The following is a 15691-nucleotide window of genomic DNA, read 5'->3' as shown; positions in this document are numbered from 1 at the left end:
TTCGCTTATTATCCACCAGAACAGGAAACTCAAGCAAATCAACATTTCTTAATCATTTTTACAATTACTAGCTGAAAGATTAAATAGAATTATGGTATTAACTAATTAACTAATGTTGGAGATTCTCATATATTTACTTGTAGACCTTTCCCTTTTGATTTTTATTATAACGTAAAAAACTTCAAAAAAGTTTGATAAACCCAATACTTTTCATGGTTTCATTTCCAAAATATTTGATAAAAATTGTTAAACCTTATGTCAAAAAATTAAATCAAAGAAATTGTTTAAGATTTTTTGATTAAATGATACAACTATATTTAAAGGTATTAAATTCTGGTGATGGTGATAATCTTTTAATACCGTATAGCACTGACTAAGAGACCCCCCTTCGCCCATATAAAATACCCATCTCGATATACCATATTTTATTTCCTAAAATTAGAATATTTAACCAATATTATAAATCAAATTTAAAATTTTCATATATTAAATTTGTCTCATACTGACAGGATGAACGTACACACCCGGGTATAATTTAATTTTTAAATCGCTGAAATTGAGCAGTGCTATACGGTAAAAGAATTTAATAATACAAATGCTTGGAGAATGGAACATGGAATACAAAGATTAATGCCTGCTGATAATTTAATAAATGATTTAAAAGATAAACAATTTAAAAATGATATAAAAAATTTTTATTTAGCTACTGATTATCCTTTAACAAGAGATAATATACTACTTAAATACTATTGCTATAAAAAAAATTAAATTCTACAATAAATTTAAATACTTGGGTTTTCAATGAATGCTTTTAATTATTTACCAAAAGATGATAAATTTATAAAAAAAATGAATTAATGGGTGCTGATGGTTTACAAGGAATTTTAGACAAATTAGTTTTAGTACAAGCTGATTATTTTGTTTCTTGTCCAAAATTTCGTGGTCGTTATCAACCTAAATTTACAAAAAAAGTACGTGAAGCTAGAAAGAAAGAAATAAAGAAAAAAATCAACTCATTTTGGGATGTATGGTATAGAGTTCAATAATAGAGTAATGGTATAGCGGTAGTGGTAGTAATATTGATGTAACGGTAATTGATCGGGTAACGGTAATTTAGCGGCAGTGTAGCGGTAGCGTTAGCGTTGGATAATTTTTTTGTTTAATTAATTAATTGTAGAAAAAAAAAAATTTTTTTTATTTATATTTTCCTATGATTATCCCTATTATTTGATGCATGTATCGACAAGAATAAAATTTGTTTCTACCTTTAAATTACCGCTAAAGATTGGTTACTGTTACAGCAAAATTCAAAATATACGAGACACTTGAGAAATTTGGCAGTAGGTTAGTAACCCGGCTACCCGACAACCCGACAACCCGACAACCCGACAACCAGACAATCAAATCTTTCAAGTGTCCCGTATATTTTGAATTTTGCCGTAAAACTAATGTAGGCCAACGGTGTCGTACAATCATTTCACCTACAATTATCTCACCGACAGGATCATTTTACCTACAATCATTTCAAGACAACTATTTCACTGACAATCGTTTCATCAACATTCATTTTACCGACAGGATCATTTTATCTACAATCATTTATTTCATCGACAGTTTTGAAATTCTAATCCACTTACACTAACCTTATACTAACCCTAATTCTAACCCTAATTCCTAATCCTAATTTTCTTACCTAACTCTAACTCTTTTCCTAAATTCCCTTGTCAGTGGAACATTTGTCTGCGAAATGACCCTGAGGTAATTGTCGGGGAAACGAATGCGACCCGTTAAGTAATACACAATTATACAATGTAATACAATACATTAAATTTATAAATCTTGTTATTGTCCAGTCGATTAGAATTTTGATGACCAATATTTTTATGAGACATCCAATATTGAAATCGTTATTAGTACCTATTGGTCACCGCAGTATTCTCAGTTATTTGGATGATCTTCGACCGATATTCCCATTCATTCAATAACTTATTAATGATCTACAACACTTAAATATTTCGGTAAAATAATATTTTTCTATTGTAATTCGTATTTTACTGGATTTTAGAAATCGGTCAAAAATCTAATTTCTCTCTAAATTATTTAAAATATTGACGACATTTAATTGTCACATAATTGACGCATGATTGACGCATAATCGGCACTTAAATCGAAACTTGATCGACACTTAATCAACACTTAATCGACAATGAATAGTAAAGTTTTTAATGATCTACTAAAACTGCTTTTTCATTCTATAATCAACTTATTTTTATATCATTCATTTAAAATAGGATTAATACTATCAGTTGATCGTTCTAACGAAATTTATCATTACTATCAGTTTGATAATTCTAACGGAAATTTAAAGTTATTATACATCAATTAAAAACTTAATTTGGGTCTTCCGTATCATATACTCCGTATTTTAAATTCCGGTAATACGGTCATTCGGTTAATCCAGAATAATCAATGTTTTAGTCACTCCATTTTGAAATATTTGAAATCAAAGTTGAAAGAACGGATTATTATAATTCCAGGACAATCCTAACAATAAATAAAATAACTAATAATCTATATCAATCTCCTAATAAAGTAATTTTGCAATAAGTTTTTTTTTTTTATCTTTTTTTCAAAAAGAAGGTGCTCTGTTTATAGAAATCCTTTTTGATGTGCATAATCGATTTTATCGTGTTACATATGCACTACAAAAATCCTTTTTTTTTTCACTTTTTTTCATATATGATGTATATGTAATGCATTAATTAAACGGTATAATCACATGTTAATTACTTTTAAATTACCTTCAATCATTTAAATGATAATAGGCTAAACAAAAAGGTACTCCACATTACGTTTTAATAGATCAATTATGGTATTTTGGCAGAATATTTTCTTTAAAGTTTCGAAATCAATGAAATCAAAATTGGTTATCATTAAAAATTCATTCCGGTAATTTCAAGTCGTTTTTGCGTGATACTGTACATTGCATATAATGTTTATAAAGTGATAATTATTATTTTATCACTACAAAGTTCAAAGAAACATTAGAATAATCATCAGTTTCGTTTGATATATTGATTAATGAAGATATTAATAAAGTAATATACAATAATATATGAAATGTATGAACTAAGAAAAGATTTGTTTCACAAATAATTTCAAATTTTAAAGTTTTTTTTAAAATTTTCTGTTGATCCGTTCTTTTTACACAAAACGTAACATTACAAACACAATTCGCAAAAATACGTTATCCAGATGACACTAATCCACGTTTTTTTTTTGAGATTACTTTCAAAATTCCTCCTTTTAACTTTTCTAACGCCTTATCATTTTTCTTTGTAATATATATATATATATTTGTTTACATGAGCAATATTAAGTTATTATGGTGTATATAGTACATAATAAAACATAAAGGGAATTCAAATATTTCTTTAAAAGAATTAATGTCACAAACATATTGTACATCTAGTACTATATCTAATTTTAAAATATTCATTTCTTAAAATTAATGCAAAGCAGATATCTTTGACAGCTTTACAAAATCTATAAATAGTTAAAGAGTACGTAGAACCGTAAACAAATGTACCCGAAATAAAGTACACAAAATAATGTACCCGAAATATTAAATGACATGCAGCATATTATATTGTATGCTACATTTTCTTTGCAACAGAATTTTGATTCGTTTAAATTTCTATTCTGATATCATAATATTTAATATTTTTGGATATATTTTCCCATGTTTTTGTTATTGTATCATGCGAATTTCAAATCATTATACCATTTTTTACCATATTAACATGAAACAAAAAAGATTGATAATCAATTATAAATTGCAAAAAAACATCTCTAAAATAAGAAATATGTATTAAAATTGTACCTTCTTTAATTGTGTTCGTATAATATTAGTAGTAATAATAGTAAACATAAACATAAAATTATTTTTTCTTACGGGCAAAGCTCTTACGGGCATAACCCATCAAATAATCACAAAATGTATTTATATTATATTTGTCTCAATTTTCAATTCCCCATTTCTTGTCAACCATTTTGTTCTCTTTATAAATCAAATTATTTCATAAATAAAAAAACTTTTTTTTTGTTCTCTCATATTAAATTATATAAATTATATATTTATTACATACTATTTATTATATATTATATATTATACGTAGAAAAAGAAAAGAAAATAACTCAAAATGTTCAAACAACCGATTGTAAACATAAACATTTCTTGGAATCGAGAAACATTTAAATTGCTCTTAATAATATTCATATTTTGGAGTCTTATTAGTTATTTATACTTTTATAAAAATAATAATGTTAATAATGATAATATAACTAACTCATCGACTCAACCTGATATTGGAGAAATTGGAGAACCAATTTCAATTATTCAATCGCAATCACCTTCACAATCACCTTCACAATCGCAATCGAAAGATGTAAGTATCATTTCTTTCATTAATAATTTATCGGGTACTTATTATCAACGGATAATATATTTATGGAAAGTGTGTACGGAGATGCAATACCGGTGTAACGGAGTAATGGAAATTGGTGTAATCTTGGCAAAATATAGTATAATCGCGTAATCAACAATATTATGAATATCTGTATATCCGATTAAGATACCCGACGGAATTGTTTTTTTTCGATTTATTTAACATTTTTTTTTCGATTTATTTGAAGGCTATAATGACATTATCCCCATCAACTCCAACTAATACTTCATCCCCATCAACGCCAACAACATCCCCATCAACTAATACTACATCAACTCCAACTTTTCATGTTGACATCATAATAAATCAAAAATATTGTCAATCTAATACATGTAGATTCTTATTCGCTTATTATCCACCAGAACAAGAAACTCAAGCAAATCAACATTTTTTATCATTTGTACAATTAGCCGAAAAATTAAATAGAATTATGGTATTAACTAATGTAGGAAATTCACATATATTTGCATGTCAACCATTTTCTTTCGATTTTTATTATAATGTGGACAAACTTCAAAAAAGGTTTCCAAATGTTAAATTCATTACACAAAAAGATTTTCAATTTTGGACAAAAGAAAGAAAAGAAAAACCCGATACTTTTCATGGATTTATTACAATCAACAAAAATCATTCATATACAGTAAATCATGTTCAACCTTATGTTGAAAAATTAAATTTATCAAATTGTTTAAGATTATTTAATTTAAGATTAAATGATACTACAATATTTAAAGATATTTATTTAAGTAAGGGTAAAAATCTTGAAACTTTTGAAAATTTAATATTAAAAGAATTAGATACAAATGCTGAAGTTTTATTAATTAAACATGAAATACGTTATCCTTTATTTAAACCTCTTAGTTCATTAGATTATGCTAACCATATTATAGATGCTGCAAATTCTATATCAGAAAAATTAAGACCTTATATTGCAAGTCATTGGAGGATGGAACTTGGTAAACCAAAAATGATGCCTGATTGTGCAAAAAATTTAGTTAAGTGGGTTAAAGATAAAGAAAGTAGAACTGGTATAAAAAATTTATATTTAGCTACTGATTATCCTTTATTAGGTGAGAATAAAGCTCAATCTACAACTTTCCACGTGATAACAAAATATCATATTAATGCTATTCAAATATTAAATTCTTCTGTAAGTTTAAATACTTGGGTTTCTTTACATCCATTTGATTATCTTCCAAAAGATAAATGGATAAAAAAAGAATTAATGGGAGCTGGTATACAAGGAATATTAGATAAGTTAGTATTAATACAAGCCGATTATTTTGTATCTTGTCCGAAAGTATGTGGTCGTTATATATCAAAGTATACAAAGAAAGTACGAGAAGAGAGAACAAAAAATGTAGGGAAAAAATATTATTATTTAAAGAACGTTTGGGAGATGTGGTATGAAAATTAAAGAAAATTTTATTGGTAGCCCTATGATTTAGTTAGACATTTTATGTACATAATGAATAAAATCAAATAAAATAATTACGATTTTAATCAAAGTTTAATTGAGAACTTGGGGAGCGAACCAATAAATTTGTACATACTATGTTCATCGAAAAGATTAATTTTCTTTGGAATTCGGTTGTCCTTTTGTTTATCTTTTAAGGATTTTCGGTTCGGGACTTCGGTTATCGGCGTTAAAACTAATTAATTTTGTGTCACAAAAAAAAAATATTTTTGAAAAAGTCATTGACATGCAACATAAGAACATTCCTATAATTGTTATTTAATGCATAAATGCGCTCTATGGTATTTAATCCCAACTGTTTAAACATAATTTACATCATTTTAAACCTTAAAAATCAACCAATCAAATTTTCTTTCTTTTTTAATTCATATCCTTTTTAAATCCTACCATATCATTTTATTTCCATATCATTTTTTTTACTCCCATATCATCTTTTAACTCATTAATTATTTCCATATCTTTTCAATCCATATTTCCATTCATTTTTTTTTCTTTTTTCCGATCCATATTTCGACCCATTACTTTTCATTTCATTTTTTTTTCTTTTCCGACCCATTACTTTTCATATCGAAATATCATTCCTTTCTTTTTTTCGTCGCTTCACGAAGATTTTCATGCTTCCTACAAGTAAACTGAATAATTAAAACATATTATATTTTATACCATCTCCCCTTCATACATACCACCATCATCTTTCATTATTCCTATTATCATTCCCTTTCTCAAATCATTATATTCTAAAACTTCATTCTTTGTACTGTATATCTTTTTGAAAACATCATGTTAAGGAAAGTAGTATTGATTGTTACAATCGCATATATTATATGGATTACATCATTTTTAGTATTTGGTACGGATGATACAGATACCAAACAAGTAAGTATTTTTACATTACAGTCAGGACTCGATATAACAAACTCGATATAACGAACTTGGTATAACGAACTCGATATAAACGAGCTCAATATGATATATGATGTAACGAACAGTAATATGGCGAACTCGATATAACGTACTCTTAGGTTCACCGAAAATAATCGTTATACCGTTTATATGTTCATATTTAAAGTGAAATTCTTCATGTCGTATTAGTCGTTATATCGAGTTCTAAGTTTTAATCGAGTAACTGTACTTTTTTATTAATATAAATCAATTATTAATTTTTTATTTATTTATTTATTTATTTATTTTTAAAAAAAAGTCATTATCATTAGAAGAGATTGCTATAACCAAAGAATTTGATAATGAATTTGATAATGACAGATCAAAATTAATCGAACATGATGAAAAAGTTAATTTAAAATATTGTGGTGAAAAGACTTGTAATTTCATGTTTCCATATTTTATTCCTGAACAAGAAACAAGAGCAAACCTTCATCTTAGATCTTTAACTTTTCTCGCAGAATCACTTAATCGTATAATGGTATTACCTAATGTTGGAAATTCAAGAATAGATTGTTGTACGAAATTTCCTTTTGAATTTTATTATGATTTAGAAAAAATGAAAGAAATGTTTCCAAGAGTAAAATTTATGACACAACAAACTTTTAAAGAATGGACAGAAGAACTTTTAATTAAACCTGATACTTTACATACTTGGTTAATAGAAGATGGTAGAAATGATTCTTATTCTATAAGAGATCATGATTATATTTCTATTGAACAAGGTGTACAATATGGAAAAAAACTTATTAATAATTTATGTTTGGATCAATTCAATTTAAATATATCTGATTATATTGAATTTCATTCTGGAAAAATTATGATAAAAGATTTTGAATTTAAAATGTTTAATTTTTTAACGGAAAATCTTAAAAATAGAAAATCTCCTGTATTATTAATTCGAAATCGTTGTAGAAAACAAATGTTTCCATTAATTGAAGAACAAATACCATTTGCTCCTCATATTTTAAATCAAGCAAATGAAATTAGAAATAAATTACAACCATATTATTGTATTCATTGGAGAATGGAACAAGGTATACCTCAGAAAATGCCAAATTGTGCTAGTGAATTAATTAAGATGATTAATAATCTTAAAACAAAAGTAGGAATAAATAATATATATCTTGCAACAGATTATCCTATTTCAGGAGGTAAATCAGCTTCAAGTACATTTTATAGAGTAGAAAAATATCATAAATTAGCAATTCAAATGCTTAATTCAACATTTGATATTAATACTTGGATTTCTTTAAATGCTCTCAAAGAATTTAGAAATAATGAATATTATGATTCAGAATTTAATAATTCAGGTATACATGGAATTTTGGATAAATTAATATGCATACAATCTGATTATTTTATAAGTGGTCCTAGAGATTGTTGTAGAATATTATCAACTTATACTAAACTTATTGGTGAAGCAAGAAAAAATTTAATAGACAGTGGTGATACGAGAATTCGGAATACTATCACAAGATGGAAAAGGCCCAGTAAATAATTATTGATCAATTATAAATTAACATGTTATCTTAGAAATTTACTTATATATTTGAATAAGATAATTTTTTGTATAGATAAATTTATGTATTATTAGAATTAGAATTAAATAAAATAACAGTATGTATAATTAATTAAATTATATATACTTATTTAAAGTCATTACAACTATAATTAAACGTAAACATGGTCGAAAACCGATATCACTATTCTAACTAATAGGAATTGATGCTACTAATACTGATTTCAGTATAAAAATATCGGTCAATTAATCACTAAAAGGCGTTACGGAATTAAAGTCACATGCCTTAAAGTCGCGTGGGCGAACCTTTAAATTAGTGAACTATCCAAATTATCTCTCATATCTTTTCGTTTCTAGAATTTACTATCAAATTTATTGTTGAAGGGATACACACACTTCGTTATAACATCGCTATACAATATGCGCGAAAATTAAATAAACGACTCGATCAACGATTCGAAAAACTTAAATTTTTAATAAATTATTAAATTAATTACTTTTATACAATTTTTAGAAATAAAAATTACAATACATTACAAAGAATATCCCTTATCCCGTACTATAAAATTTATAATAAATCGTATACTACATAATCAGTTTCTAAATTTTCATGCGTCGAAAATTCAGGCATGCCTATATCGACATACTCAGGAGGTGGAGAAACCATTGAAGCAATCGCATAGGATGGGGGTCGATCAATTAAAGTATCAGAAAGAGATTCTTGACTCGGTTTGATAGATTTTGTCGTTACTATGATCGGAATTTCAAAATGTAATCGTTTCCTTTCAACCTTAGATACAAGTGTATTTCTTTGAGAATTTATGATATTTGATAGATTTGATAGAGACATAGTTCTTGAACTATGTCTTCTATTTGGATTTCTTCCAAAAGATATTCTACGACTACTCCTTCGATTTGTCGCTTCAGATAAAACACTTTCATTATCGCTGCAAAGGTTAACTGCCTCCGTAACGCAAATGGTAAACGATAACTTATGAATAACATCAATTAATTCAGAATTTACATCACAATTAACCCATGGACATAAACGAAAATTAATCATAATTGGGTCTCCATCATTACTATCTGGATCGATTTTAATTCGTCTCTTACCGAGAGGATAACGTTCTTCATTAACATTCGCTATAACAGCCGTAGCCTCTTCACCAGTTGTGTGATAATGAATATGTTCTTTTAATCCATATTCGATAGCTTCAATAGCAGTACCAATATTGTCAGATTTTAATATTAATTCATTTTGAACTAAACCACCTTCACGAAATGTCATAATAGGAGTACTAATTTGATAATGAATCTTTTCATCCAAAATTCCTTCGGTAAATGTGGTATGATGTGTTTGTGCTGCTCGCGTTTCGTCCATTAAACAACGTTTAATGTTTACAATTTTCTTTACTATTAAATCGTTACGGAATATTGGTCTTGAGAGAACTGCTGTACAATAATATTCAATTTTTCCACGTGATCCTTTGAATGATGATGGTAAATTTCCTGGAAGTTCAAATTCAAAATAATATTCATGTGTTCCGGCAGGAATTTTCTTATTGGATGTTGCTGAATCATGAAATAAACATTCTTTTCGAAATATGGTTTTAATTTCGCTGTCTGTTATTTTTTTGTAAACGAAAAAAATTTTATTAATTAAAAAAAAAAGGTGGATAAGAATTAAGAATTAATATATATTATGTCAAAAAATTATTTATTTACATTCTGGCCTTGAAGATGACATAGGAGGTCCACATGCAACAATTATTTTCCCAGCAAAGACAAATAATAAATATTTTGCTTGAATTGCCTTTGTATTATTAAGAACGACCTTTCCTCCTAGTTTACATCCTAATGATTCTTCAGGAAGACCATACATTGTACCTTCAAAATCTTCATCCAGGAATATTTCCAACGAAGCACTTTTTTCATTTTTATCAAACATTCTTTTTTATTTTTTCTAAAAATGAGTAAAGAATGTAATAAAATCAAACTTTAATAATAATTGTAGTAGATTATTATAATAATAATAATAAATAATATAATAATAAGGAATGTTATTTAATAAAGGAATGTAGCTCCTTAAGATTATAAATTTTTAATTTTTTTTTTTCGTCGAGAATTTTAAAGGAAAGAAAAAGAAATGCGCAATTAAAAGCCATAAAGGTCAATATTTAATAGTACGGATGATCAAAAAATAATTCAATCCCCATTCATGATTTAACGATTCATCCCATTTTCGATCGCGATTATGATATTCACACTTAGGAGTTTATTCGTGTAAATTATGTAAATTATGTATAAATATGTTCCATTTTGTTTAATTCAAAAATAATTCACGAGATGATTCTCATTTTTTATACTATATTTATATAGAAACATTACAACATTTTCGGAGAAATTGGTCAAATATATATAACCGATCCATAAGTACTTTTTTTCCATGACAATCAGACAATAAGTATCCTTATCTGGACACAATCACATGATATGCCGTTGTACAATTATGATTTATGAAAATGAACTACCCACCTTTTAAAAAATCTTTTCAACGAATCTCACAAACTTTATTTTCTCTTTTTAGAATTACAAAAAAAAAGAGAGGGGGTTGATTATTATTTTATTAAAGATAGAAATTAAAATCTAGATCAAAAATAAACTCAATATACAGAATTATGGTATCAACAGAAATTTTCTTATTTATTCCATTGTTACTCATAGGTCTTGTGATAATATTTTATAGAAGACCAGACCTTATCTATAATTTATTATTAGTAATCTTACATTTTATGTATTCGCTTTATAAATTATATTTGTCAATACCATTACTTTTTTTAAGAAACCGTACGCCAACATGTGCATCACAATTATCTGGTGATATTAAATATTTAGATAAGATACCAAAACATCTTGCGGTAATGTTTTGGAGTGATGATATCCAAGAAGAAAGATTGATTGAGGCGGCGCAGTTGTGTTGTTGGGCTTGGTGTTTTGGGGTGAAAACAGTGAGCATTTATGAACCTGAAGGTATCTTTATAATTATTTTATATATGTTAATGATTTGATTTATTACTTACCTTACCTTTTTTTCCCTTTTTTTTAAAGGTCATCTGAAAGAATATATTCAATTACTTCAATATCACATCAATTCCGTTTCACGAGAATTCATTTCTCTAGAAAAGATTTTACCGACTATTCAGGTAACGTCACCTAGTTCTATATCATCACCTATAGAAAATGAAACAAATCAATCAGGTATTAATTTAATTTATTTTTATTTTTTAATCATTTCTAAAAGTTATTAAATCGATAAATTGAAAACATATTTTTTTTTTAGATTTACTTGTTAATCTGATCTCACGTTCTGATGGTCGTGCACGAATAGTGGAAACGACAAAATCTTTAACTAAAGATGTTATACAAGAAAAGATAAAATATGATGATGTGAATATTCAAGAATTAGACAGGAGGTTAAAGAGTATGTGTGAGAAGGGGTATTTTTTTTTTATATAAATTATTTTGCCTTACCATATTTAACTTCTTTTTTTTTATCATTCTAAAAGTATTCCAAATCCCTGAACCACAACTTCTCATTTCATTTTCTTCAAGAATTGATCTTGATGGATTCCCACCATGGCAAATTCATCTAACTGAAATATTGTAAGTTTTGATTTTTTTTTCGAGATTTTTAATTTTTAATGAATATTTTTTAAAATTTTTTTCTTTTAATTTTATTCTATATAAAAAGTCATGTACCTGATAATCCAAACTTTAGTTATTCCATCTTTCTACAAGGACTCCGTAAATATTCAAAATGTAATCAACGATTTGGTAAATAAGGAGTGGGAACTTATTAACTAGTTAATAATAATTTATTAATAAATAATTTCCTTTGAGGAATTTTTTTTTTAAAAAAAAAAAATTTATGAAATTTGACTTTTATTTTGGTAATTATCAGTAAAGGTAATTACATAAGTTTACATAAGTTACTTATTACGTAATTCGTAATTATATTAATTCGATTAAATTAAATCTGATAAATAGTTCTTTGTAAATATAATATAGAAAATTACTTAATAAAATTATTTAGGGTTTAATTTGAAAATAAATAAAATAAGTTATTTTTTGAGAGAATTATTATAAATATCATTTTAAATTACTTTATATAATTAGCCAATAGACGGAAATATAGAATAATAGACTTAGAATTTTATATTATATACACCGTATTAATTATTATGATTTTAATAAATCTTTTTATTATTTAATATCCACCTTGTATTTCAGTAATTACAGACTTTGCTCTATCTTCACTCATAATACCAAATGAATGTATTCTCATATTAAAAGATCCGGTTCCACCAGTTAAAGATCTTAAAGATGATGAATATCCCAATAAAGTAGATAAAGGTACATGAGCTTTTATAATTCTTTTCGGTTCAATTACCTTTTGTTTCTCATTTGATGAAATATATGTTGAATCCGGTGGAGCATAAATTTCTATTGAATGATCATAATCTATTAATTGACCTGAAGTTTCTAATCCCAAAATATTTCCTCTTCTTGTTCCAGTTAAATCAGCAAGTACATCACCTAAATGTTCTTCAGGTACTTCAACTTCTACGTCCATTAAAGGTTCTAATAAAGCTGGAGCTCCATTTTTCATAGCTTCACCAAGTGCTTGCGAAGCACATGCACTAATGGCCGTCTTGGTCGATTCTAATCCAAATAATTTTGGAGAATGAACCTTAATATAAAGACCTGTAATTGGAAAACCTAATATTGGTCCTCTATAAAGGGCTGATAAAATTCCGGAATGTAATGCATCTCTTATTTCTATTTTATCTAACTTTGTCAAAGAATTCTGATTATTCGTTTCATTTTGTTGTTCTGAATTTAAATCATCAATTATTATTTCTATTCTATTACCACCTTCCTCTGAAATCCCTTTATCATTCTCAGGAAGTGGAGTAATCATTAAACTAATTTGAGCTTTTTGTTTTTTTCCCATTAGTTCACGATCATATAAACAAGTATGTTCTAATTGTTCTACTGTAATAGTTTCTCTATATGAAATTCGCATTTTTCCCATTTCCGCATTAACTTTAAATTCCGTTAATAATCTATCTTTAATAATTTCTAAATGTAATTCTCCCATACCACTAATTAATGTTTGTCCAGAATCGGAATCTACATGAACATGAAGAGAAGGATCTTCTCTTAACATGTTCTTAAGAGCATCTTCTAATGGTTTTTCATCTGAAATCGAAGTTGGCTCAACAGAGTAAAAAAATACTGGAGATGGAATATCAATACTTTGTAATTTAAGATCCTGACGTGAATCATTAATTTGTATGAGCGTATCACCTGTTCTTGTTTCTTTAAGTCCTACAATTACTCCAATATTACCAGCTGAAATTGATGGTATTTCTTCCACATCATTAGCATACATTTGTAATAACTTATTTACTCTTTCTCTTTTACGTGAGCTCGTATTAAATAATGTCATTCGATTATCAATTTTACCTATAATAAAAGAGAAAAAAAATATTTTATGAGTGCTATTAATTTTTCATCAATTTTCCGTTCATCATGAACCACCATAGTACCCAATCGAAAAAAAAATTTTGTAAAAACATTCGCGTTATGACTATGCGCTATCACTCTTTGATACTCTCACGTAATATATCATAAAAAATCTTTATATATGTTACCCGAATATACTCGAACAAAAATCATCGGACCCCTTTTATGATCATGAATGACTTTAAAAGCGAACGCGCAAAGTTTTTCCTTTTCTTTTAATGGAATCTCAACTATCTTATCTGATAAAGTGGCTAGTGGAGGTAAACGATCCAATGGAGAAGGTAAAAAATCAACCACAGCATCCATTAAAGGTTGTACACCAATATTTTTATAAGATGCACCACAAAAAACTGGTACAGCTTTTCCACTCAAAGTAACCCTACGTAATGCTTCTCTTATATCATCAACGGGAACTTTCATGGGATCCTCGTTTGCTAAAAATATTTCTAATAATTGATCATCAATTTCAGATAAAGTTTCGACTAGATGAGATCTTCCTTTAACTGCTTCCTCAAATAATCCAGAAATTGGATATTGTTCAGTTAAAATAGTTTTATTTATAATAGAACCATTAGGATTATTATTCCAATCCAATACTTGCATATCAAGAAGATCTACAATTCCAAAAAATAAATTATTTCCTATAGAATCTTTTTTCATTATAGGTAATTGACAAACAAGAGGTCTTGTTCCTAATTTATAACGCATCTCTTTAACAGTTCTTCCAAATCCAGCACCAATTCGATCCATTTTATTAACATAAGCTATTCTTGGGATACCATATTTATCAGCTTGATCCCAAACAGTTTGAGTTTGTGCTTCTACACCGGAAACTCCATCTAAAATTGTAATAGCACCATCAAGAACTCTAATACTACGTTCAACTTCAATAGTGAAATCAACATGACCTGGAGTATCTATTAAATTTATTCTATGATTCTTCCAACCAAATGTAATTGCTGCTGAAGTAATTGAGATTCCACGTTCACGTTCTTGTTTCATATAATCCGTGATTGTATCTCCATGATCCACATCTTAATAAAAAAAAATATATATATATGTAACGTTTATATATATATATATACATATGTAATATTTTTTGTTATATAAACGTGAAATACCTCCTATACGTCTTGTGAAGCCTGCATAATGTAACATTCGTTCTGTTGTAGTCGTCTTGCCTAAAAAAAAATTCTCGCGTAAAATTGATGATTATAACAATATCGGAATTATAATTAATAATTTATTACCTCCATCGATATGAGCTATAATTCCAATATTCCTCGTTTTAGATATAGAATATTCTTGAAAAAAATGAATTTTTTTTTGATTTAACATACATACTTTTTTTTTTTTTTTTTAGAAATTTAGAGAAAAGAGAAAATTTTTTGTATTATATATATATATATTTTACCTTTAATAGTTGTAGTATAAAACCTTTGATTTATAATAGTTTGACTTTTAAATTTTAATAAAGTATGATTTATGTAAACCGACCTCACATTCTGAAAGACCCTCTTCATTTTTTCTTCATCACATTATGTTATTGCTAATAAAAAAAAAAGGTACTATATTTTTATACTGGTTTTTTTTTTATTTTTTCCATCTTTTTTTATAATCTCGCAGATCACTACCTTAGATCAACAAATTTAT

General features: G+C 26.8%; 5 protein-coding genes across 5 annotated transcripts; 3 read left to right on the top strand and 2 right to left on the bottom strand.

Annotated features, from left to right (window-relative positions):
* Positions 1-4202: 4202 nt before the first annotated feature.
* OCT59_027780 (uncharacterized protein) lies at positions 4203-5925 on the top strand (the record flags this gene model as incomplete). Its single annotated transcript, XM_025312824.2, has 2 exons — positions 4203-4448; positions 4696-5925. The coding sequence occupies 2 exons, from the start codon at positions 4203-4205 to the stop codon at positions 5923-5925; spliced, it is 1476 nt and encodes a 491-aa protein (XP_025188702.1).
* Positions 5926-6765: 840 nt separating this feature from the next.
* OCT59_027779 (uncharacterized protein) lies at positions 6766-8601 on the top strand (the record flags this gene model as incomplete). Its single annotated transcript, XM_025309846.2, has 2 exons — positions 6766-6861; positions 7187-8601. 2 exons carry the CDS (start codon positions 6766-6768, stop codon positions 8426-8428), a joined length of 1338 nt encoding a protein of 445 aa, XP_025188701.1. The 3' UTR covers positions 8429-8601.
* A 416-nt stretch (positions 8602-9017) lies between these two features.
* Positions 9018-10397, bottom strand: OCT59_027778 (uncharacterized protein; the record flags this gene model as incomplete). Its single annotated transcript, XM_025312823.2, has 2 exons — positions 9018-10072; positions 10175-10397. The coding sequence occupies 2 exons, from the start codon at positions 10395-10397 to the stop codon at positions 9018-9020; spliced, it is 1278 nt and encodes a 425-aa protein (XP_025188700.1).
* A 608-nt stretch (positions 10398-11005) lies between these two features.
* Positions 11006-12592, top strand: OCT59_027777 (uncharacterized protein). Its single transcript, XM_025323955.2, has 5 exons — positions 11006-11479; positions 11558-11707; positions 11790-11930; positions 12016-12112; positions 12201-12592. The coding sequence occupies exons 1-5, from the start codon at positions 11128-11130 to the stop codon at positions 12289-12291; spliced, it is 831 nt and encodes a 276-aa protein (XP_025188699.1). The 5' UTR covers positions 11006-11127; the 3' UTR covers positions 12292-12592.
* Positions 12592-15376, bottom strand: OCT59_027776 (uncharacterized protein; the record flags this gene model as incomplete). Its single annotated transcript, XM_066137222.1, has 4 exons — positions 12592-13978; positions 14167-15072; positions 15160-15219; positions 15289-15376. The coding sequence occupies 4 exons, from the start codon at positions 15374-15376 to the stop codon at positions 12717-12719; spliced, it is 2316 nt and encodes a 771-aa protein (XP_065993631.1). The 3' UTR covers positions 12592-12716.
* Positions 15377-15691: the final 315 nt, after the last annotated feature.

The sequence above is a fragment of the Rhizophagus irregularis genome, chromosome 7 (genome assembly GCF_026210795.1).
Source record: "Rhizophagus irregularis chromosome 7, complete sequence".
NCBI classification, from domain to species: Eukaryota; Fungi; Glomeromycota; class Glomeromycetes; order Glomerales; family Glomeraceae; genus Rhizophagus; species Rhizophagus irregularis.
Note: the sequence above shows the minus strand (reverse complement) of the source record. Positions and strands in the feature narration are given on the sequence as shown.